General features: G+C 45.2%; 1 protein-coding gene across 1 annotated transcript in view; it reads left to right on the top strand.

Moving 5' to 3' along the window:
* Positions 1 to 1,153: 1,153 nt before the first annotated feature.
* Positions 1,154 to 23,962, top strand: part of SYT13 (synaptotagmin 13) — a 46,126-nt gene continuing 23,317 nt past the window's right edge. The window contains exon 1 of the mRNA XM_003808226.5: positions 1,154 to 1,476. Within this exon, the coding sequence (XP_003808274.1) occupies positions 1,294 to 1,476 (183 nt within the window). The 5' untranslated portion in view covers positions 1,154 to 1,293. The remainder of the gene's footprint in view (positions 1,477 to 23,962) is intronic.

The following is a 23,962-nucleotide window of genomic DNA, read 5'->3' as shown; positions in this document are numbered from 1 at the left end:
CTGAGCCCAGCCAACCCATGAAATCATGACAAGTAACACAATAACTGGTCTAAGCCAGTAAGTCATCGGTGGGTTTTTATGCAAGTGTAGATAGCTGAAAAACTGGAGGACGGGTGGGTTCCCAGGTGGTGGTCACAGCTACAGCTCAGAAGAAAAGATCTGGCTGGAAAGGCTATAGATTTAGGAGACATTGGCTCATAGAAATGTGAAAGCTCTGTTGTGGATGAAATCACCTACATCCCTTTTCACACATGCCCAGCACACCTAGAGCACAGCCAACCCACAGCAAATATCTGCTGAATTAAATTCAACACTCCATATAATGAAGAACACTAAAAAGCCACTGTTTTCTTGAGCTAAGACAGTCCTCATGCCCGGAATTCTAATTTCCCCTTGTTCTAAGCATAGTTTTATGCTCACCCTCTCTGAATCAAGTGTGTACTCCTAGCTGCTGCGTTTTATCTTCTTTATCCTCCTAAGACAAGTCCGTTTGAGTGTGGACTTGGAATCTGCAAACATAAGCTTGGGTTCAGGGTGATGATTTTTCTACCTGTGCACCTCTCTTCTGAGCCTCGGCTTCCTCAACTATATATAAAGGTGAGAATACCTGCTGATTAGGTAATAAAGGTGAACTCTTGGGCAACCCTAAGGGGATACAGCTGTATTGTCCATCTTCAGCAGGACACAGGTACAGCCTCAACCCAAACATCCCATCTGTTCCCTCTACCTGTGGCCTGTTCCTCTTCCCTGTAAGAACCATCTCCCAGGTTGGGGAGCTGGGAAATCTCCAGCTTTGTGTTTGAAAAAGCTCCCGGAAGACCCAATTTTACAGCCAGCTTGGCCAGCTGCTGGGGTAGAAGGGTGAGCAAGGAGCTAGTAGTCTGGGGTAGTGACTCCTAGAGTCGCAGATCTGGTTGGAGCCCAGGTTTGTCCTCTAACACAGTGTGACCTCCGCAAGCTCCAGCACTTCTTGGGCCCAGTTGTCCCCTGTTGTACACAAAGCATTAAGAATGGCCTGAAACAACCCCAAGGCTCCTTCCACCTGGAAGGCTCCGGCTCCTGTTGGGGTGGGGGTCCGGTCACGTGTTGGCGGGGAGGGGGTTGCCGGTTGACGTGGCTGCGGGTCCAGCCTCCTCTGACGTCCTCGCAGCCGTCCTCCCTCCCTCCGTCCCCGCCCCTCTGGCGGCGGGAGAGCTGCTGGCTCGCCCGGATCCCGGGAGCTGCCTGGAGGCGGGCCCGGCCCGGGGAAGGTGAGCTGCTGCCGGACCCAGCCCCTCGCCGGGAGCGGGCACCATGGTGCTGTCGGTGCCTGTGATCGCGCTGGGCGCCACGCTGGGCACGGCCACCAGCATCCTCGCCTTGTGCGGGGTCACCTGCCTGTGTCGGCACATGCACCCCAAGAAGGGGCTGCTGCCGCGGGACCAGGACCCCGACCTGGAGAAGGCGAAGCCCAGCTTGCTCGGGTCTGCACAACAGGTGAGCGGGGGCGGCGCGCGGGCCCTTCCCGGGCAAGGCGGGGTTGCCGGGCAGCTGCAGAGGGGGAAATGGGGTGGGAGGCGGTCGTGGATCTTTGCGCGACAAAGCTTGGCGGGGAGGGGACAGCAGACGAGTTGGAGGACAGGCCAAGGAGTCAAAAAGGTAGGGGGATGGGGGAGGCTAGGGGATGGGGGAGACGAGACGTGAAGGAGAATTAGGGAGCGGCGAGCTTGTGGGGACTGAGAGAAGAATGGGGGCCAGCAGCGAGACCTAAAGGGAGGGGACAGGAAAGGGGACCTGGATAAGAATTAGGGCTGGGAAGTGTAAGAGGAGAGGGAGGCTGGGAGGGGAATCGCCAGGGTTAGGGAAGACCCTGAGAGGTACCAGAGAATGAGGAGTTTGCAGAATTGGGAAGAGGACTGGGGTCTGTGAGAGGGAGGTGGGTGGTGGTTGTGGAGCCAGGGTAGGGCAAGTCCTGCCAGAGCTGAGAAGAGGTAATGCCTGCAAAGCCAGAGGGGAGGTGGCCGCGGTCCCGCAGGAGCTGGGAAGCTAGCGGGGTCTAGAGAGCTGAATCCCGGAGGAACCTGAAGGACTCTTCCCCACCCCCTAGCAGCTCTGAGCTCCAGCCAGTCAGAGGGGGTTGGTATGGCCTCCCCCAAGATGTCTCTGCAGACGTCCCTGGAGACAGGAGGGCTTTTATCCCATGCATTTGCTCATGGCCAGAGCCCCTTCGTGCAGGAAATAGCCGGTGCTCCCATTGTAAAGAGCAGCAGAAGGGGTCTGGGGAAGCAGTTTGGAAGGATTTCCCTGCATAGGCTGTGACCTCCAGGATGCATTTCCAAAGTACAGAATGCAGAATGTTCTCTGGAGAACCAGGAAGCAAAGAGTCCTGCTAGAGTGATTTGAGGAAGGATGGCCCTGGGGCAGGGGCATGACTTAAAGGACCTCCTAAAGGCCCTCTAGATCCCTTATAGACTGTATGGTTCCAGGAGTGGCACTAAAATGCTGTGACTCCATCTTCCTTTTTCCAATCAATAATTCAAAAGCTCAGAGGACGCAGTTGTGTGGGGCCTGTGTCAGTCACTGTACAGTGAGAGTGGAAAGGAAATGGCTGCTGTCCTTGAGGCACTTATAATCCAAGAACAGTGACATTGACAGTGGCTAAATAGGAGCCGGCTGCACAGCAGAATGTGGGACTTGGGACCATCTGGAAAAGGGGAATAGTGGGCTTTCCACTGGCCAGGGGTTGGGAGTCCTTCTCCACAAGTCGTGGTCGGCCGCCTCTCAACCTTCTTTCCTGCCCAACACACTTGAGGAACAGCCACTCTTCTGCCTTTCAGTGATGTCTCTCCAGGCACCGCCCCCTCCCCTTCCTAGAGAGAACCACTGGGAAACTAGTTGGTGTAAATGACTTCTAGGGTCTCTTCCAACTCTTTGTCTTATTGATGACCAGTAGCCCACAGAACGGCTGATCATCTGTTAAAGAAAAACCAGGTTGTGTCTCTCCCCTGCTTCAAATCCTCCACAACTTCTCACTGAGCTTGGAAGAGGTCATAGCAAACCATGACATAGCATACACTGTGTGCCAGGCGCACTGTTCAGAGTACACTAATTAATGTGTTTCTTGACCCAGTGAGGGAGCCATAGAATGATCCTAACTTAAAGATGAGGAAACTGAGGCTTAGAGAAGGTAACTGACTTGCCTAGAACTGCACAGCTAGAGAAGTTTTAGAGCCAGACTCTAGCTGAGCTTGTCTGATTCTGGAGGCCACACTATTAGCCACTCCTCTCCACCCACTCACCTGCTTTAACATGGAAGGTGCCTGACTCTCCAGCCAAGCTCATGCCAGTTTCTTTCTTCATCAGCAGTCTTGGCCTCCCTGGATTTACGATCATTCTTTTAAAACACCAAGCCCTTTTCTGCCCCTTCATTTTTCTCTGACCTTTCATACAAATGGCTCCTTCTCATCCTTCAGGTCTTTTTCCATTTGAAGTCTCAGGGAGGATTTTGCCTACTGACACATAAAACAAAACACCCTCTTCCTGTTATTCTCTCCCATATTGTTTCTAACAAATCCTTTTATGGCACTCTTTACATTAGGATGCAATCTTTCATATTCATTTTCTGGTGTAATATTTATTCCCAGACCCTCTCAGTGCCTGGAAAGTAGTAGGTGTCCAATAAGAAATTGTAGATGAATAAAGTCATCTCAGGGGTCATCCAATGGGGACTATCATCTTCAAATACTGGTGCATGCACCATGTCTTTGTAACCAAGTGCAAGCTCAATAGGGGCACAATAAATATTTGTTGATACATGATACCTGCCCATCCACATTCCCTTACCTGGTTCCCTCAGTGACAAAGATGTGGGCAACTTGGGGCTGAATCTATGGGTGTGAATGTGTTGAAGCTGAGATCTCACAATGACTTGGTTGCCATTGTTCTCAGATTCATTCAGCCACTGGCCCAGATGAAGTAAATAGAGAAAAGACAACCAATTGACATTTCAAAGCAAGTAAAGAGGGTGGCAACCATTAGCGGTGACAGATGACAGGAGGGTGATGTACATGGCACCTATTGACAAGTAGGACAAGAGCCAGGGAAGCTCTCTGAGGATGTTCCTTGAGGAAAGAAGGTATGGGGGCTGGAAAATAGGGGTCTAGATGACTGTAATCACAACAGAGGTGTCCAAGGCCTAATAGCCAGTGTCTCTGTAACTCACTAGTTTTGGCTGCTGAAAAAATTCTTTGGGTTTGGAGGCTATTCCTAGAAATATGATTTCTGACCCTGAATGGCTGGATGAAGTTGAAGTTTGTAGTGATTTTGAAAAGAAATTTGGAGTTTTCCCAGGGGTTTTGTTTATTTTTTACATAGGGCCTGACTCCATCACACAGGCTGGAGTGCAGTGGTGTGATCACAGCTCACTGAAGTCTCGACTTCCTGGGCTCAGGTGATCCTCCCACCTCAGCCTCCCATGTAGCTGGGAATACAGGCACGTGCCACCACGCCTGACTAATTTTTTTTATGTTTTGTAGAGACAAGGCTCACCATGTTGCCTAGGCTGGTCTCAAACTCCTGGGTTCAAGCAATTTGCCTGCCTCAGCCTCTCAAACTGTTAGGGTTACAGGCATGAACCACTGTGCTTTGCCCCCAGGGGTTCTTAATCTGAGTCCACAAACCTCCCACCAAAGGGTCTGTAGATAGCATTAAAAGGTTTGTGGTCTTGGATAGGAAAAAAATGACATCATTATTTTCACTTACCTCTAACTGAAGCAGTATTTTCTGTAAGTAGGAATAGCAACAAAAACCATAGTGTATCATCCATACCTGTGACTTTGTCCCCAAGGGAAATCACAGATAGCTTGGTAGCACATTACAGCTGTTGCAGATGGTTCACATTAGATTTACGCTCATCTCTCATTCTAAATTATGGTACTTATTAAATCTCCTGCTAGACTCTGTTATTTAATGAATTAATAAAGAAGTAAACATATAGCTACTTCACAATTTGGTTTTATTAGACAGTCCTTTGCAGCCCTGTGTCTTTTATTTTCTGCTTTTTCCAACAATTCAGAGGAAGTGTCCCTAGGCAGCCCTCGGCCATTCATTACCTCTCATGCTTCCAGCTGTTTTCAAGTCACAGTTCTTTGCTTTTCTGAAATATACTGCCTTCTTAGACAGTGCCTCACTCTTAATGTGCAGCCCTTCCAGGCATGCAAGGAATTCAGTTTTACTATGCCGCCCACTCCTGGCCTGGCAGGTCACCTGGGACCTCTCTGTCATCAGCCTACCTCTAGAAGCTTGATCATTAGGCAGTGACCTGGCAGCTTGAGCAAGGAGAAAGAGCCAGGGAGGCAAAGCGAGAATGATGGTTTCTCCTTCACCATTACTTCTGAATCTATTAGTGAGCGGCAGCCAGACCCATGGGTTCTTGCCTCTGAATTTCCTCATCACCCTTGTCCGCACAGGCTGCCACTCAGCCCACTTCTGGGTCCTTTCATAGAAAGTCCTCCTTTCGCCCAACCTAAAGAATTGGGAGTAAGAAAGGAGAACTGCTCTTTTCCCCTTGCCCCACGGTTCAGTCCTGTACCCCTACCACTTGGCAGGCACCCGCGTCCTGTTTTCAGAAAGCCTTCCTTTTCATGGCCTAGTTTTCTTCCAACACAGTGTCTACCTTGCTGTGCACTTAAGTGAATCTTTTCAAATGCCAGAGAGGTCCCCTGGGTGACTCCAGTGCTGTCCCTTTGAAGCTAACACATGGCCAAAGGCTTTATTGAAATTGCTTGGCCCTCAGCAGGAGTTCCCACACCAATTTTTTTTTTTCTTTTTTTTGAGGCAGAGTCTCACTCTGTCGCCCAGGCTGGAGTACAGTGGCATGATCTCGGCTCACTGCAACCTCCACCTCCTGGGCTCAAGTGATTCTCCTGCCTCAGCCTCCTGAGTAGCTGAGATTATAGGTGTGCACCACAACGCCTAGCAATTTTTTTGTATTTTTGGTAGAGGCGAGGCTTTGCCATGTTGGCTAGGCTGGTCTCAAATTCCTGAGCTCATGTAATCTTCCCACCTCGGCCTCCCAAAGTGCTGGGGTTACAGGCGTGAGCCACTGCGTCTGGCCCCAGGCCCCTTCTGTCCATATCCCCAGCCACCTACTGTCACATGTGATCAAACTCTACAATCCCATCCTCTTTCCAGCAGAGTCGGGATCACTGAAGTGGCTTTCAGTGGAAACCTAGTAGATTAGTTCTAAGGTTTTACAAAATAATATAAATAAGTGCTGAATTTCTTTCTTTCTTTTTTTTTTTTTTTTGAGACAGAGTCTTGCTCTGTCATCCAGAATGGAGTGCAATGGTGCAATCTCGGCTGACTGCAACCTCTGCCTCCTGGGTTCAAGCAATTCTCTTGCCTCAGCCTTCCAAGTAGCTGGGATTACAGGCACCTACCACCATGTCCGGCTAATCTTTTGTATTTTTAGTAGAGATGGGGTTTCACCATGTTGGCCAGGCTGGTCTCAAACTCCTGACCTCAGGTGATCCGCCCATTTCGGCCTCTCAAAATGCTAGGATTACAGGCGCGAGCCAGCCCGCATGGCCTGAATTTCTATCAAACAATATATGTGTAGTGGAGCCTTCTCCTTAAGATCAGAGAATTTTTCCTTCATTTTCCTTGTATTCTTGACAATGTCTGGTATGGTGCTGAGCACATGGCAGTGTTTTGAATTAAATCATTATCTTGTAACCTAACACTGAATAAGAAAGGGAAGACACAAAGGAGTGCATACTGTTAGGGCTCCACTGACACAGGATTTGAAGCCAGCACAGTTTATTTATGGTGTTACCCTGGAGGACAGGAAATGACTGCAGCGGGTAGGAGAGATTCTGGGCTTTGTTCATGCTCTGCCTCTTGACGTGGGTGCTGGTTACAGAGGTGTGTTTACTTTGTGAAGATGCATCCAGCTCTACATTTATGATTTATGTACTTTTCTGTCTGCAGTTATACATCAGTAAGGTTTTTATGAAAGAGTGTCATATTGTGACATGTTTGTGAACATTAATTGAGTACCAGGCCAGTATTTTTATTGCCAGGAGGACTTTGGGGCCATATTCAAGAGACATGAGCCTCCTTTTTGTGTTTATTTTGATAAACTGCTTCTTCGGCCCTGTTTGCTTTCTGCTGTTTCTCCCATGGCCACCTCCTGTGTGCTGCATAAAGGATTCCCCCTGGGGATTGGGACCTTAAGACCATCAGTGTGGTCCTATTAGGCCTCCTACCTTTTCTCCTCTTCCTTAGTCCTCTAGAGCAACGCCTTCTCTGATTGTTTGTTTTAATTCACACATGTAAGAGTGAGGATGGACAGATGCTGCATTTCATTAGTTAAATAGTTCATTCATCAAAGATTAATGAGCACATGCTAGGCCTTGGGATATGGCAATGGAAAGACAGACATATGCTTTTCTTGATAAATGGGGAGACAGACAACAAAACAAGCAATTGCCATGATCAGGGAAGCACAGGGTGCCATGGGAAACCCAGGGTGGGGGGTATTACTTCCGTCTTCAGCCTAAAGTAGAATTTTCTCCAGTGCAGGTTGTTTTTTCTCCTGAAGTCTCCCCTGTACCTTAATGATGATAGGATGCCCCATGAATTGCTAACCCCACTCCTGGAACTGATTCAACTCTGGAAGGCTGTAAGGTCTGACCTCCATGGATTCTCAGACTTTTACCGGACTCATTTTCTAGCTTACTATTAGCTCATCTCTTGCCTGGTGAACTCACCCATTCATATAAACCACCACCGCCACAATGAAGTATTTCCATAGAGTAATAAATAACAGTGATAGAATAGCTAACATTTATCAAGTTCTTTATATGTGCCAATCACTGTTCTAAGCATTTTAACCATATTAAAATGTTTTTTGAGACAGAGTCTCACTTTGCCACCCAGGCTGGAGTGCAGTGGCATGGTCATGGCTCACTGCTGCCTCGATCTTCTGAGCTCAAGTGATCCTCCCACCTCAGCCTCCCAAGTAGCTGGGAATACAGTCATGTGCCACCGTACCTGGCTAATTTCTTTTAAATTTATTTTTTGTAGAGAGGGTCTCACTATGTTGCCCAGGCTGGTCTTGCACGCTTGGGCTCAGGCCATCCTCCTGACTTGTCCTCCTAAAGTGCTAGAATTACAGGTGTGATCCACTGCACCTGGCCATAACCATATTAATTTTAATTATCACAATAGCCCTATGAAATATGCATAATTATTATTTTTCATTTTGCAGAAGAAAAGTAAAACACAGAAAGCTTAAGTAACATATTCAGTGGGAGAGCTGGGAATCAAATTTACAAAATTTGGCTTCAGAGCCCACACTTTTGACGACTAGGTTGAAGATTAGCAGAAAAAAAGTAGTCAAAATTTTATTTGAGCCATTGTGTTTCCCCAGATATGGCATAAAAGTGTCTATAAATACACATCTTTGCAGGTCAACTTCAGAAACCTTTCCCAATGCTTTCGATTGCTTTGCTGCCGCCATCACACTTCAGGCATTGGGTGCAGCCCGGGGCCCTCCACAGAAATTTTACACAGTAAACATGTTTGGGCTGGTTGCTTAGCAACGTGGAAGACAGTATGAATTTTTCATCAAGAAATTAGCATAGATTCTTTCAGGGAGATGAGCACATACCCACTGGAAATACTCTTCAAAGCACTCACATGTGGACCCCTAAGCCTGTGTCCCTCAGTCTTTTTTCCAGTGACAGGTCTGACCTGTCCCATCTCCCTTCCTCCCCTAGTTCCTTCTTTGGGTACAGTTTGTAGATAATTCAGATACACGGCTCTTCTCTTCATGGAATTGACGATTCACTAGCACCTTTTGTTAATTCCAGCAGAAAACAGTGCTGCATCCTTTCCAGATTTTCAGATACTAGCCAAGTTGTGAGGAGGTACCTGGGGCACAGGAGGAGGGATAGAGAGGCCATTGGATCATGACGAAGGAAACACCTGAAAGACAAACCAGAGGGGGCCCAAGCAAAGGCAGAAGGAAGAGAAGAGACCAGCAGGAGAGGGAAGCATCAGACCCAGAAGACAAAGTGGAGAAAAAATAAGACACAACCATTCCAGGATCAAAGACCTACGAGAGCAATCCGAATATGTGGAGACAGTCCCTTTGTTGTCCACACTGACCTACAATCTCCCAATAACCAGCAGCAGTTCACCTCCCGCTTCCACCTTCTTCTTACTGTATTCAGTACTCCCAGGGCTTATTTCTTGCTAAGAAACAATGGGAAAATCTGCTTTGAGGATGGAGGAGAATAGCTTCATAGAAGCAAGTTTTAAGAACTAAGAGATTCTATACGTATGTATCAGAATCAACACACGTGCACACAAAGGGTCCCCTATAACTAATTTGATAAGAAATAATGGAACTAATAGAGTTATAAAGGAAAACAGGTGAAAAAGGTGGGTTCCTCCCTCTTTTTCTTCCTTGGTTGTGTTTATTGAACAACTGTGTGCCAGGTACTGTGCTAGGAAGTGAGGATACAGTGGTAACTACCCTCTTCCCAATGACACAGTGACCCATCTTCAGCCCTCACAAAGCTTATGGTATAATGGGGCAAACCAGAGTTTATAGAAGAAGAGGGCAAATAAATGAAAATGTGTGCTGGTGGTAGGTAACCTGAACAGAAGGTTCTGGTGCTTTGTAAGTGTAAGATGAAGAGCTTTTACAAGAGTACCTTACAAGATGAAAGCTTTCCTAAAGAGTGATGGCCAAACTGTGAGCTAGAGTTGGAGAAGATCTTAACCAGGGCAAAAGGGAAGGATGTTGGGGGCTCCACACAGAGAAATGAGCCTGTGCAAAGGTCCTGTGGCAGGAGGAAGCCTAACATTTACGAGGGCCTGGGGAAAAGCCAGTGTGGCTGAAGAGTAGAGAGAAAGGGAGATCCTGGTGAACAATGAGGCTGGGGAAATAGGAAGGGGCCTGGATGAGCAGGGCATTGTAGACCATGGGCAGATTTATTTATTCATGCATTCATAAATCAAACATTTATTAATGTCTCCAGGAGGGGCATTGAGCTACGTACTGATAAGGTGAAGGTTACCATTATTTTCAAAGCTTTTTTTATTCAGGTGAAATTCACATGGCATTAATCACTTTAAAGTGTAGGATCAATGCCATTTAGTATATTCACATTGTTGTGCAGCCACTACCTCCACCTAGTTCTAAAACATTTTCCTCACCTCAGAAGAAAACCCCTCATCCATTAAACAGTCACTATTCCTCCCTCCTCCAATCTGTTTTCTGTCTTTATGGATTTGCCTATTCTGGACACTGCATATAAATAAAATCATATGATATGTGGTCTTTTGTGACTGGCTTCTTTCACTTAGCATCATGTTTTCAAGGTTCATCCACATCATAGAATGTATCAGTACTTTTTTTATGGCTGAAAAATATTCTGTTGTATGGGTACATGGCATTTTGTTTATCCATTCACCCATTGATGGACATTTGGATTGGTTCTACCTTTTGGCCATTGTGAATAGTACTGCTAAGTACATTCCTGTAGAAATAGTTGAGTAACTGTTTTCAATTCTTTCAAGTATATACCTAGGAGTGAGATTGCTGGGTCATATGGTAATTCTATATTTAACATTTTGAGGAACCGCTAAACTACTTTCCACAACAACTGCACCATTTTAATCTCCACCAGCAATGTATGACAGTTCCCATTTCTCCACCTCCTTGCTAGCAGTTGGTATTTTCATTTTTATTTATTTTATTTCATTTTTTAAAAGAAAGTCATCCTACTGGGTGCAAAGTAGTATCTCTTTGCGGTATTTTCTGAGCTTTTAATATCTAAAAAAAAACCCCGAATTCTCACTTTTAAAATATTCATCAGTAGCTGGCAAGGTTTTTAAAAAAAATTTTTATTATAAGTTCTGGGATACATGTGCAGAATGTGCAGGTTTGTTACATAGATATACATGTGCCATGATGGTTTGCTGCACTCATCAACCTGTCATCTACCTTGGCTATTTCTCCTAATGCTATCCCTCCCCTAGTCCCCCACCCACTGACAGGCCCCGGTGTGTAATGTTCCTCTCTCTGTGTCCATGTGTTCTCATTGTTCAACTCTCACTTATGAGTGAGAACATGTGGTGTTTGGTTTTCAGTTCCTGTGTTAGTTTGCTGAGAATGATAGTTTCCAGCTTCATCCATATCCCTGCAAAGGACATGAACTCATCCTTTTTTATGGCTACATAGTATTCCATGGTGTATATGTGCCACATATTCTTTATTCAGTCTATCATTGCTGAGCATTGGGTTGGTTCCAAGTCTTTGCTACTGTGAACAGTGCTGCAATAAACATACATGTGCATGTGTCTTTATAGAAGAATGATTTACAATCCTTTGGGTATATATCCAAAAACCACAGTAGCTGGCGAGTTTTTAACAAACATTTGCTGTCTGTATTGAGCAACTATTAAAATGAGTCCACATGGGCAACCTGTAAAAACATTTCATTGTTCATGAGTCTCGTGAGAGGAATGGAGTGTGTGTGCAGTAGTCCTGGCTGCCCTGTTCTTCCAGCAAGTTTGCACCTGCTGCTCTGTCCTTCAAATATGTTATTATTGTCATCTTTCCCATTCTGTTCCCCCAAGCTTTAGCCCCTCATGGGTCCCACTCAAATTCCCCCCAATACCCAGGCCCTGCAAACCCCGTCTAATTGAGGCAGTATTTAGGGTCTTTCAATATTTCCTTACCAGGCCAGTGTGATGCCTGGAGGAGCCTTGCCCCTCTCCAGGGCCAGTTGCTGCCCACACAATGAACCTTCAGGAGGAGTTCAATAAGTCCCAATTCATTAGATAAAGGGTGCTGTAATTGCCTTATGTTATAGAAAAGTCCTGGGAGATTTTTACACACTGCTTAAGAATGTTACAATGATATTTGGGGAAGTTGATTGTGGTTTTGGGGTAGACTTGGAATGCATTATAATTTTTCCCTTAAAATAATGGAGTACCAGTGCCTGCTTTCTGAAATCCGCTAATCAGCATGTTTTTAGGAACAGATCAGAGTCAAATAATGAGGGCGAGTTGCATATATGAATATGAATGAAAACAAGCGTAAAGGAGAGAGGGGTCCTGTGAGAATTCTGCGAAATTGAGTCAGTCCATCTGGCATAGACCCTAGAGTATTTTGACATATTTCATTGATTCCTCTCCCTATCCCCACCTCCACTCATTAAGTCCAAGACATGCTTTTTCTCTCACAGAAAGTTGAGCAGGACTTAGCACATGGCAAAGAGAAGTGAGGAGACATGTCGAATGACTGAATACATTGATGAATGGATGGGTAGACAAATGAGGAGGCAGGGATCTGTGGGGCTGCCACCTCTGCTTGTAGCCAAAATGAAAACCACAGGCACAGAGAAGCAGGGGAGGGTGCTGAGTTCACCGAAGGATCTCTATGCTTGCCTTTAGTGATATATCAAGAAATCAAGACCAGCAGGAAGCATGTCGCAACTTCACTTTTTACAGGTTTCTCTCCTTTCAGGTCTCTGTTCATCTGGCTAACGTTAGAGAGAGTTTTTTAAATCTTCACCTGCAAGGCCAATGAGGTAATACCCAGGGAGATGTTTTATTTGGAAGAGCATTATAAACCACACAGGTTGGACTCTCTGGTAAGAACAGCACGATGTAAAGGCTGTAGGTTTATTGAGGCAGGATTGCAAAGACTTTGCTTTTCAAATAGAATTAAGAAGGATGTTTTGGAAAAGATGGTGTTTGAAGATGCAGATAAGGTTGGGTAAAAGCGGTTTGGTAAGGCAACTGGAAGAGTTGATTGAAACAGCTGCAAGTGTAGAATATCTTCTGTTAGCTTTAAGCTTATTCTGCATTTCTGAATGCCCCCTGCACTCTGCTTCTCAGAGCATATCACGGAGCATCTTAAAATACACTTTCATTTGCAGCACAGTCACTTCACATAGAGGAAAGGGGAAGCTATCAGGGAGGAATACAGTGAAGGCAGTGATGTGACATGAGGAGAAAATATTCACATGATTTGGAGGGTTTCTTTGCACATTCTTTGCAATGCATCATCTAATGATCTCGTCTCTTACTTACTAACAAATGGAGCAGATTCTTTAAGTGGCAACATGACTATCACCCTTTGCAAAACAGCCTCCATACAAAACACATAGAGACAAAGAACAGAAAGGAATGAACGTGAGGTTAGGTGCCTAGCCTAATCCCACCACATTGTAGCCTTGCATTTGATTTTTGGGTACCCATTGGAGTTAATTTTAGGTAACAATCTTTGAGACTACTCGAAAGAAAAAATTAACTCAGAATGAAAATGTTCACTTTTATAATCAAGATGCTGAGCTAAAATGGGAATCAAATGAGACTCAAAAACCTGAATTTGAATTCAGACTCCACGATCTCCTAGCCAAATCACCACGGCCATTCTGAATCCCACTTTGCTCATTCATGAAACAGGGATTCTACAAGGTTCTCTAAGGTCATATGGAAGAATGAATGAGATGACACGTATGAAAGCACCCAACAGATTCAGCACTTGCTGTTGATCAAAGGATATTTTTAAGAATCTGTGAATTATTTTCTTATTTATCCTTTACCAAAGCAATGACTTGTCTATTCACCATGCGGGAAAGAAAAAATTCATTAACAGTATTCCAGACGTGATAAATGAAACGTGTCTGTTAGAATGAAAAGGGGAACATGAACATTCCACTTCTAGGATGATTATTCATTCAATAAATATGTCTTGCATACCTGCTATGTGCAAGGCACTGAGTTAGTCCTCGGGACAGTGCAGTGACAAGGCAGAACCCATCCCTGACCTCATGTCGTTAATATTCTAGAGGGAGAGATGTTCATCACACAGTTATACACAGAATGTAGTAAGTACTAGAAGTCATCTCCTTGTGCCTCCAGAACCCCCTAAATGCTCCCCCGTCAACCCCAAACCTACTTCTTCCCCACCCCCTGCTCCAAGCCTATCCCCATTTTCTCCCCCTCCACACCCTGGCCCCAGAAGGCCCCCACCTATCAGCTGCATTGACCAACTCCTCTGCCTTTTGGCATCAGGTGGAGTTGGCCCAAAGGAGATCTGAGGACAAGAGGAGTGTGAGGGGCCTTCATCACCCCTGCTCCCTCCCTGCTAGGTGCCTGGGGGCTGGCTACATCCTCAGCTGAAGGGCTCAGATCCTGTCAGGCCACTGTCTCCCTTCGGCACCCTGTCCTGTTTCCAGTGACCTCTCCTGCTTCTTGCCCCTTCAGGCCTAGGGATGGTAAGAGTGCCCAGCTCTCCCAGCCCCTACATACTCGCCATTCCTTGTTGCTTTCCTTAACCCTCCATACATTTGTAAATACCTGCTTTATGAAACTCTCCTCAATTACCCAGTTATAATGTGCCATCTCTTCCTGCAAAAACCCTTATTGATAGCATACTCAAACCATGTTAGCTATTATTACCAACCCTAATGATTAATAATAATAAAGGAAGAGTCTGTGAGTCAGAGGAAGTGTGCCAATGAAATTGGCAAAACTCAGGACCAACAGTGATAACACCCTCTATTTGCACAAGGTTCTATTGTTTAGAAGCCACTTTCATTTTCCCATTTGATTCAGCATCTAGCCTGATGCTTTGTGCGTCTTGAAGCCTTTAATATCTGCTTGCCAAACAGACACACCTGCAGGTAGGAAGCTCTGGGGCTGTTATTCTCATTTCAAAAAGCCTGGAGTGAGCTGAGGAAAAATAGTTCTCATTTATAGTAATTTGGAGCCAGGTACTCTGATATCACTGACCTTCCATGATCAAATCATATTTTGGGACATTTTGTAGACTGTTTGATTGTCAGCCCATGTAACACAGACGGAAATCTATTAGGTTTGCATCTCATTTAAAATAAGGAACAGCTAGATCTATGGATGATACTGACTGGCTTTGAATCTGCCAAAATGTCAGCTGGTGGAAGAATGTTAGAAGCAGCACCTTAATGACCATCCCTTGAAATCTGCTTCCTGACTAGTCATGAAATTCACACAGAAGAATCACTTTGTTGCCCAAACATGGCAGAGACTGCAGACATCCAGTGACACACAGGGGTTCTGTTTTTTTCTTTCTTTCTTTCTTTTTTGTTATACTTTAATTTCTGGGATACATGCGCAGGACATGCAGGTTTGTTACATAGGTATACACATGCCGCAGTGGTTTGCTGCACCCATCAACTCATCACCTATATTAGATATTTCTCCTAATGCTATCCCTCCCCAACCACCCCACCCCTGACAGACCCTGGTGTGTGATGTTCCCCTCCCTGTGTCCATGTGTTCTCATTGTTCAACTTCCACTTATGGGTGAGAACATGCAGTGTTTGGTTTTCTGTTCTTGTGTTAGTTTGCTGAGAATGATGGTTCCCAGCTTCATCCATGTCCCTGCAAAGGACATGATCTCATTCCTTTTTTATGGCTGCATAGTATTCCATGCTGTATATGTGCCACATATTCTTTATTCAGTCTATCATTCATGGGCACTTGGGTTAATTCCAAGTCTTTGCTATTGTGAACAGTGCTGCAATAAACATACATGTGCAGGTGTCTTTTTTGGAAAGGGAAGCCTGAGAAGTTATAGTTGAAGTGTATTTTTCTTGAGGCAGCTCTCACTCTTGGATTCCTCCCTTTCCCCAGCACGTGGTTCCCCCAACCTGGGTTACCCTCACTGTGTCTCTGTGTCTCCAGGTTGGTTTTCTCACCTAATTTCCTCCACATCCGTCCATCCCTCCTGTATGTACCTGCTGGTTTCATTTACTGAAAACACTGTTTTGCTCATGTCATTCTCCTACTCACAAACTGTCAACATTTCTCCATTGTTTATAAGATAGAATTCAAGATTTTTTTGCTTGGCATTCAAGGCCCTTTATGACCTAGCCTCACCATTCCTTTCCAACTCCATTTCTCCAACCCCAGCCTTCCTCTCCAGCTGACTCACCATGTCCTAAGCATGCTCCCCTCTGGATGCACACTGCTGCTGTCCTCCCCATTTGAGATGCCTTTCTCTCTCTCTCATTGTTAATCATCCTTGAATGCTGCATTGAAGCCCCTCGTCCAGGAAGCCTTCTCTGATCACATCAACAATGAAGAGTTCCTCCTTAGGTCTTATGTAGCCTACAGTCCAGGTATTTGGCTTTTTAAGACTGTCTTCTATTTTTATCTATCTTTTCATAAGTTTGAATCAGGAATAGCAAATGTCTTTCATCTTCCATATCAATTCCTATTAATGGATAGTAGCTTCCTGGGGCCCTAAGCTGAACAAACACCCTGTGTCTGAGCTCAGCAGGAAAGAATGCTTCGATCAATTAGCTGAATCTGCCTTGAGCACAGGGTAGGAGAATTGTAGCATAAGCACCTAGTATCTCCTCTTTATGGAATATCTCATCTCTACCATGGGATGGTAAACTCTCTGAGGGTGGGGACTTACTCCTGTGTCTCCCATGGTATGTAGGGTGGGTGAACAGGTGATTGGCAGGCAACAAGTATGTTCTGATTTCTGTTTGACAGAGCGGTTTGACTTAAAACCAATATATAAGGAGAATCTAGTTAAAACAGCCTCTGTCTTGGTTTTGAAATTGCACTTTATAACTCAGCTGTTTTTTCAACTTCCAGGTTAGAGACTGATGTGCTTTTCAAGTGTCTGCATATAAGTGAATGGATGTCTTAGATTAGTGGTTCCCTGCACTTTTTTTCTACACTGCATCACCTCTAATGGGTGATAGTCACATGGGTTTGATGGTTTTGTAGATTTACCTCCTTTCTCTTCCATGAAGAAAAGCTTATCAAAATGCGAAAGTGTGAAAGAGGTCTTATTATAAGGATAACCTTGAATATATGTTAATCAATTTTTAAATGGGTACAAACTCAAATTTTTGTACTTTATTATTTATAATATATTGGCACAATAATGGTTATAGCAGTTGCCCTAGTTAATGGTTTCATCAATTGTCTGAACACCATAGAATCATGTAATCCTATAGCTTCTCTGAAAGAACACCCTAATTTCAATGCCAAGGAAACTGACATAAAAACAAACTTTTCAGCCTTTAATACAAAAGTGACTGTCTTGGGAAAAGAACATTAAATTAGAAACACAAATTAGAAACTAAGAAAAAAAAGTCTAAAGGATTCAAATGAACCAATATTAAACAATTATGTTCCTATCTGACAGAAGTTTTCAATTATGCAGAGCTGAGATGCTTCTATACACAGACTCAGTTTAACAGGAAAAATGTGAGCCCCTAGTAAACCAGTACAGTGGGACAGGAGAGGGGGCAGAAGTGGAAATTTTGGAAAGCAAACTCAAATTTTGGGAGTCACAGAGACCATGCTCTGAGGTGAAACACATTGCTGACAGCCTTGTTGTGGCCACCGGAGATGGGAAAATAAGGATAGGGTGGCTGGAGTGAAAAGGCTGTGTTCAGGTCCAGATTACTGACCTTTTAAAATACATCAGTTTATGAGTGCTGATGAGATTACAACATGGTCTTGACATTGCCTTTGTTCAGGGCACAAATTAAACACATTTCCCACACAAAGAATGTCAAACCCAGATTCAGAGCTAAGAACAATACCAAAGCTGATGCCCAAACATCCAGGCAGTCATGAAAACAACTAGACCACTGGCAGGGGAAAGAGGGAGTGGATGGGGCCACCAGCCTCATGATGTGACACCTGCCAGAAAAGCAAAAGCAATGATTCAAACTTTTCCATTTTCAACTGTGTAGTTGTTATCCAGAGACACAACCCCAAGAAACCACACACAGTATAGTATACAGGTTAGTAGCACTGGCTTTGGGGTGGACAAAGGTTCAAAGCCCAATGTTTTCATATATTAGCTATGTGACCTTGGATATGTTTCAATCTCTCTGAGCCTCAGTTTCCTCCTCTGTAGTAAAAATAATTAGATTATTTTTTATTTGTTAATATTAGGGTATATAGAATAGAGAAAATATTAGGCACTTATCTATAGTTGCGTGAAGATTAAATACAATAAAGTTTGTGTTGTGCATTGCAGAGCATCTGTTACATAGGAAGTTTACAGAGGTGGTGGCCAAAGGGCTTTGTGATGTGACTGCTGAAATAATGCAGGGGCCACCTACAAGAAGGAAATCTCTAGGTAGGATCTTGCCATCTTGGGGTTTCCAGTCCCACGGAGTTTTTTGTTTGTTTGTTTGTTTGTTTTGTTTTTTTGTTTGTTTTTTTAATAATTCTGTTTTTAAATTTAGTTTCCGCCAGAAATGTTGGGATTGCAGCAACATTCACCCTCCTCCTCTCATTGGGTTTTAGCTGTATTGCACCCGCGGACTCACTGTACTCTGGACACAGTGCAAACTTTCCTTCTGCCATCTTGGCGGAATGCCCCTCTCCAATTTCTCTACCTGTCAGACTTCAGGGGTGCCCAACCCAAAGTCAGCGTCTCTATGAAACCTCCTGCAGCTCTCCCTTCTTCCCTTCCTTCTCCTACCACCCTCCCCTTCTCCAGGCAAAGCTTGGTTTGCTTCTACAGACTCTGCCTGGTGTTTTACTGTTCTCCATCATAGTTATTACTCTAATAATCCCCCTCCTCCCCACTCCCTGCAACCAGCACACATACAGACTGTGCGTGGGGGTAGCAATCAGTGTTGGCCATGCCTTTTATCCCATAAAAGGCTCTTAATGTTGAATGATGATTGATGGAGTGAATGAGTGAATGGCTAGGCTAGGAGGGTAGAGATGGGACATCCTTCCTCCAGCCCCACTGGCTTCTCCTTATATCTACTCAAGACCTGGGAATGACAACAGACCATTGTGTCTTCCCAGGAAGGGAAGGATGGGGCCAAGCTGGAAAGCCTGCGGGCTCCACAGTCATGTGCCTGGGTTCAATTCCCAGTTCTGCATCTTATTAACCATGTGACTTCAGACTTAACCCTTCTGTGCCTCAGTTTCTTCCTCTAAGTGGGGATGACAATAATGCCTCCTCATGAGGCTGTGAAGTTTAAATGAAACCGAATGGGTAAAATGCTCAGACTTGTATCTGATACATGGTAAAGCTACATATGATGGGTTTTCTTTTTCTTCAAATTTTAGCTCAGGGACTTTTCCCTGACCCTCAAATTCTTAGTAGAAACAACTCCTGCGCCCCACCCCCACCCCCCACCACTCAACCGACCTCATTACCATCTGTCCCGGTCTCGACAGCACTTATTCCTAAGGGAAATAGCTTTTTGGGTCCCCTGGCTTCTTGCTGTCTACCCCACTGGAAATGTCCACTCCATAAGGACAGTGATCAGACAGTGTTGTTCGGGCAGTTGGCCATTGTTGAGAGGTTTAATCATTGTTGAATGACAAACAGCAGATAAAACGTTTGCGTTAGGGCTGGCTGGTATTCCTGTTGTGTCTCATCCTGGCCGGGTTGGGAGGGGCAGCTGCCAGCAGGGCTTACCCACCAACAAATCTCCAAGTTGGTCACATCAAGTACCGGCTGGAGGCAGTGAGTGCCCTGGGCCAACCACAAACGGGCTTTTTTAGATTTCAAAATAATCACAAGGGAAAAGGAGAATAGGAGGAGGTGAGCTACGAGGGAGGCGGATTTGAGAAAGGATTGGGGGCACAGACTCGGAACAAACAGGAGAGGAGGTGTTGGAAGGGATAACAAAAGATGGTACAAGGGTAATGTCACCATGGAAACACTGCGCCGCCTGGACTGGAAGCCAAGCCTCCTCTTCAAGGTGGATTTCCCCTTTGCAGCGTGAACTGTGTCACCTCTCTCCCACTCCCAGAAATAACTGTGGATTTGCCTAAGGACACATGGCTTCACAATTCTTGAAGCAGGCAAGACATAGAGGACCCTGGTGCTGGCAGCTTCCTAGGAGATGGAGGCCTAGCAGGCAAATCAGTGTTGCAGGGGGGAGCTGAGCGGACTCTGAGACAGGAGGCCGTGCCTGTGAGCAGCTTAACATGAGAGAGGGGGTGTCTACCTGTACCCTACCTGGATGTTTGGGGCTCCCCCAAATCAGGGTGTTCCCAAGCGAGGCGTCCTTAGGCTCCACCTAGAAGCCACCAAGTCAAACCTCTGGGGGGCCTGGGAATCTGAACTGTGCACTCCCCAAATGAAGCTGATGCACGTCAAAGTGTGGGAATTGGCGCTGACAGTCCCGTTTCCCTGACTGATGGGCATGAAGGGGCAGCATAGTGGGTGGTGGGACCAGGCAGCGTCCTGGGCATCCACCTTAGGGGCACAGAAACGTGGAGGAATGGTCAAGGCTCACTACAAATGGGAGGCGGTGGCTGAAGTGGCGGGAAGGCAGCAGGGCCTGGTGGTTCCGCAGGGGATTCTGGGGCGAGTCAGCCTGGGTCTGAATGCACCCTCTACCGCCCCCTAGCGGGCCAAGACTTTTGGCACAGAACTGAACTCTACGGACTCAGTATCCTCGTCTGTAAAATGAGGTTGACAATATTTGTACTTCCTATAAGGTTATTATGAGGATTTAAGAAGTTTATGTTTGAACAGTGCAGGGCACAGGTAAACAAGGCCACAAGGTGGAAGAGGCTGGGACCCTGAGTTTGAAAATAAACGGCCCTTTTCAGACTGTGAGAAATCAACTTTTATTGTGTTCAGCCTTGAGGTTTAGCAGTTGGCCTTCCTTGATGAATACAAGTCTGTTAATAAGTGACTGGCTAGCCATGAAGGTTCAGTTAGTTGTCAGTATCTGCTAGGACACAATTGGTTGGGTGTGCCTTAAGGAATGGGCACAGATCAAACCTTTGGACTGGTTAAGAGCTGCGCCCCACATTTTCTCCAGGAAAATTTTCTCTGCAGTTGGAAGTGAAATTTTGATAAACTTCTAAGCTATCTTCAAAGGATAGCGAGGCTGTTCCCACTCAGCCTCTAGGAGTTGGTCCTTCTCTGGAGGCAAAATGAGCAAAATGAGGATCTCTCTCAGTTTCTTACAGCTTGATGTAACGGACTTAATGCCTGTTGTCCAGACATTAGGATGTGTGTGTGTGTGTGTGTGTGTGTGTGTGTGTGTGTGTGTGTGTGTTTGAGAGGGAGTGGAAGGATTATGGTACCAGACCTAGAAGTCATAAAATAAACAAAAGAAACTTTTCCTTGCTGGTAGTAATTTAAAACATTTTAATACTAAAACAATCATATGGAATCAAATACAAAGACTCATCTGAATTTGTAAGATAGAATTGGAGATTTGGAGAAAGATCCCCAATTGCTCCTGACTGCTTCCTCTTCCCTAGAGTACATGTCAGCTTCTGCCTCTGAGGCTATTTGGAAAGAAAGTTTGAGAAATACTGGTTTAGAGACCAGTGGATCCTAAATGTAGGTCCACAGCCAAGTTCTGGGCTGGTTGTGTGCAGGAATCACTCAGCAAACTTGCTGAGCATACAGATTCTTCTACCACCCCAGAAAGCCCAATTCAGCATGTTACTCAGAGGTGCATGTGTGTACAAGTATCTCTCTCTCTCTCTATTTTTATTGTGATGTAATTTGCATACAGTGAAATATACACATCCTAAGTTTACAGCTTAATGAATTTTGACAAATATGTATCCCTCAGGCTGTAATCCATACCCCTCACATGCCTCTTCCCAGTCCATTCTCCCCAAAAGCAGTCACTGTTCTGATGTCTATTACCACTGATGAGTTCCACCTGTCATAGAACTTCATCTAAATCAGGGTTTCCCAACTTCAGCCCTAATGACATTTTGGGTTGATAATTCTTTGTTGTGGGGGAATTAGGGAACGAATGTGTGCCCTCGAATTCATATGTTGGAATTCTCACCCCAAAGACTATGATATTAGGAAGTGGGCCCTTTGAGGGGTGATCAGGTCATGAGGGTAAAGCCCTCATGATGGGATTAGTGCCCTTGAAGAAGACATGTGAGAGAGATGCTGTCTGCTCTCAACCATGTGAGGATGCAACAAAATGGCTCTCTGCAAACCGGGAAGTGGGCTTTCCCCAGATACCAGATACACCAGCTCATTGATCTTGGACTTCCAGCCTCTAGAACTGTGAGAAATAAACATTTGTTGTCGAAGCTACCCAGTTTATGGTAAGTTTTATAGCTATCCAAACTGAGATAGGGGTTGATGTTGTGTCATGCTTAGCAGCATTCCTGGCCTCCAGGAACAGCTCCCAACCCCCATGGTGACTGTGGTCAGTAGCAGCTCCACTGCCTCCAGTTGTGGCAACCAAAAATGTCTCCAGACACTGCAAATGTCCTCTGAGCAGCCAAATTGTCCCTGGCTGAGATCCAGCACTGTCAATGGAATCATGCAGTATGTATGCGTAGACAGCTGTCTTCTTTTCCTCAGCATGTTTTGGTAATTCTTCTCTATTGTTGAGTGTACCTGAAACTCATTCCTTTTGTTGGTCGAGGAATATTCCATTGTAAGAATATGCCCCAATGGACTTCTCCATTGTCCTGTTGGTGGAAGGCTGGGCTGCTTTCAGCGTTTGGCTAGGATGAGTCACGTTGCTCTCAGTAGCCATGTCTAAGTCTTCTTGCAGATTCATGTTTTCCTTTCTCTTGGATAAATACGTGGGAGTGGATAAAAACTGTTGAGTCATAGGGTAGATTTATGTTTAACTTTTAAGAAACTTCCAGTTTTCCAACGTGGCTTGCCATTTTCCCTTCCACTGGCACTAGTGACCATCCCAAATGTCTCACATCCTTGTCCACACTGGTGTTGTCAGTCTTTTTGATTTTAGCCATTTTAGTGGGTGTGTAGTGGTGTCTACATTTTTTTTAACATCTTCCTGGGTAATTCTCACAAACAGCTGTATTAGTTATCTATTGCTGTGTAACAAACTACCCCAAAACACAATGGCTTAAAACAACAATGCTTATTATCTCAGTTTCTGTGGGGTCAGAAATCCAGTCATGGCTTACCTGGGTCCTTTGGCTCAGAATCTCTGCCAGGCTGTGGTCAAGGTGTCCTCTGGGGCTGTGCTCATCTCAGGGTTTGACTGGGGCAACCTCTACCTCCAAGCTTGCTCTTGTGATTGTTGGCAGGATTCAGTTCTTCCTGCGGTGCCCTCGGGTCTTTGCACATGGGGCTCTCTATAGGAAAGCTTTCAACATTGCAGTGTGTTTTATCAGAGGGAGTGGGTGAGAGAGAGCAAGGAAAATGGAATGTCATTTTTTTTGGTAATCTAATCTTAGAAGCATTGTCTTCTCACATTTGCATATTCTGTTCATTCGAAGCAAGTCACTAGGTCCAGCCCATACTCAAGGACAGGGGATTATACAAGGGCGTGAACACCAAGGGACGGGACCCTGAGAGGTCTCATCATAGAGGCACCTACCATGGTGGCTCTGATGTGAGAATGCTTGATCTAGACCAGAGCTTCTCCAACCATCTGTGAGAGAGGATCCAGTTTAGCTTAGTTTAGTTTTGTTGTAATGCTCACACTCAATGTCTATATTTATCACAAATGAGTAAAAAAGTAACAACAACAAAAAATAGTTCATCAACTGGTCCCTACACACAAACCCCACTTTTTGTAGCACCTGACTAGACCCTAGGGTCACATAAATATTGCCGACATTTGTCGAGGGTTGGCTGGGCTAGCCTCTGTCCTAAGAGCTCTGCGTGAGTTATCTTATCTAAGCCTCAATCCAACCCCAGGAGATAGATGCTATTGTTAGCATCCCCATTTTACAGATGAAGAAACTGGGCACAGAGAAGTTAATTAATCAGACCCAAGGTCACACAGCAAGTAATTGACAGAGCCCAGACTCCAACTAAGCTGTCTTGTTTTAGAGCCTGAATACCTGGCCAGCAGGATATATTTCATTATATACACGTTAGTGTGCATAATCGCCAGTATTAGAGGCCAGAGCGACAGACTCTTGCAGGTCCCTTTGCCCTGGCCTCACTACCCCCTTGGCAGGGGCTTAGCTATACTATAGACCC

The sequence above is a fragment of the Pan paniscus genome, chromosome 9, assembly GCF_029289425.2.
Source record: "Pan paniscus chromosome 9, NHGRI_mPanPan1-v2.0_pri, whole genome shotgun sequence".
NCBI classification, from domain to species: Eukaryota; Metazoa; Chordata; class Mammalia; order Primates; family Hominidae; genus Pan; species Pan paniscus.
The sequence above is the reverse complement of the archived record's forward strand: the minus strand, read 5'-3'. Positions and strand labels throughout refer to the sequence as shown.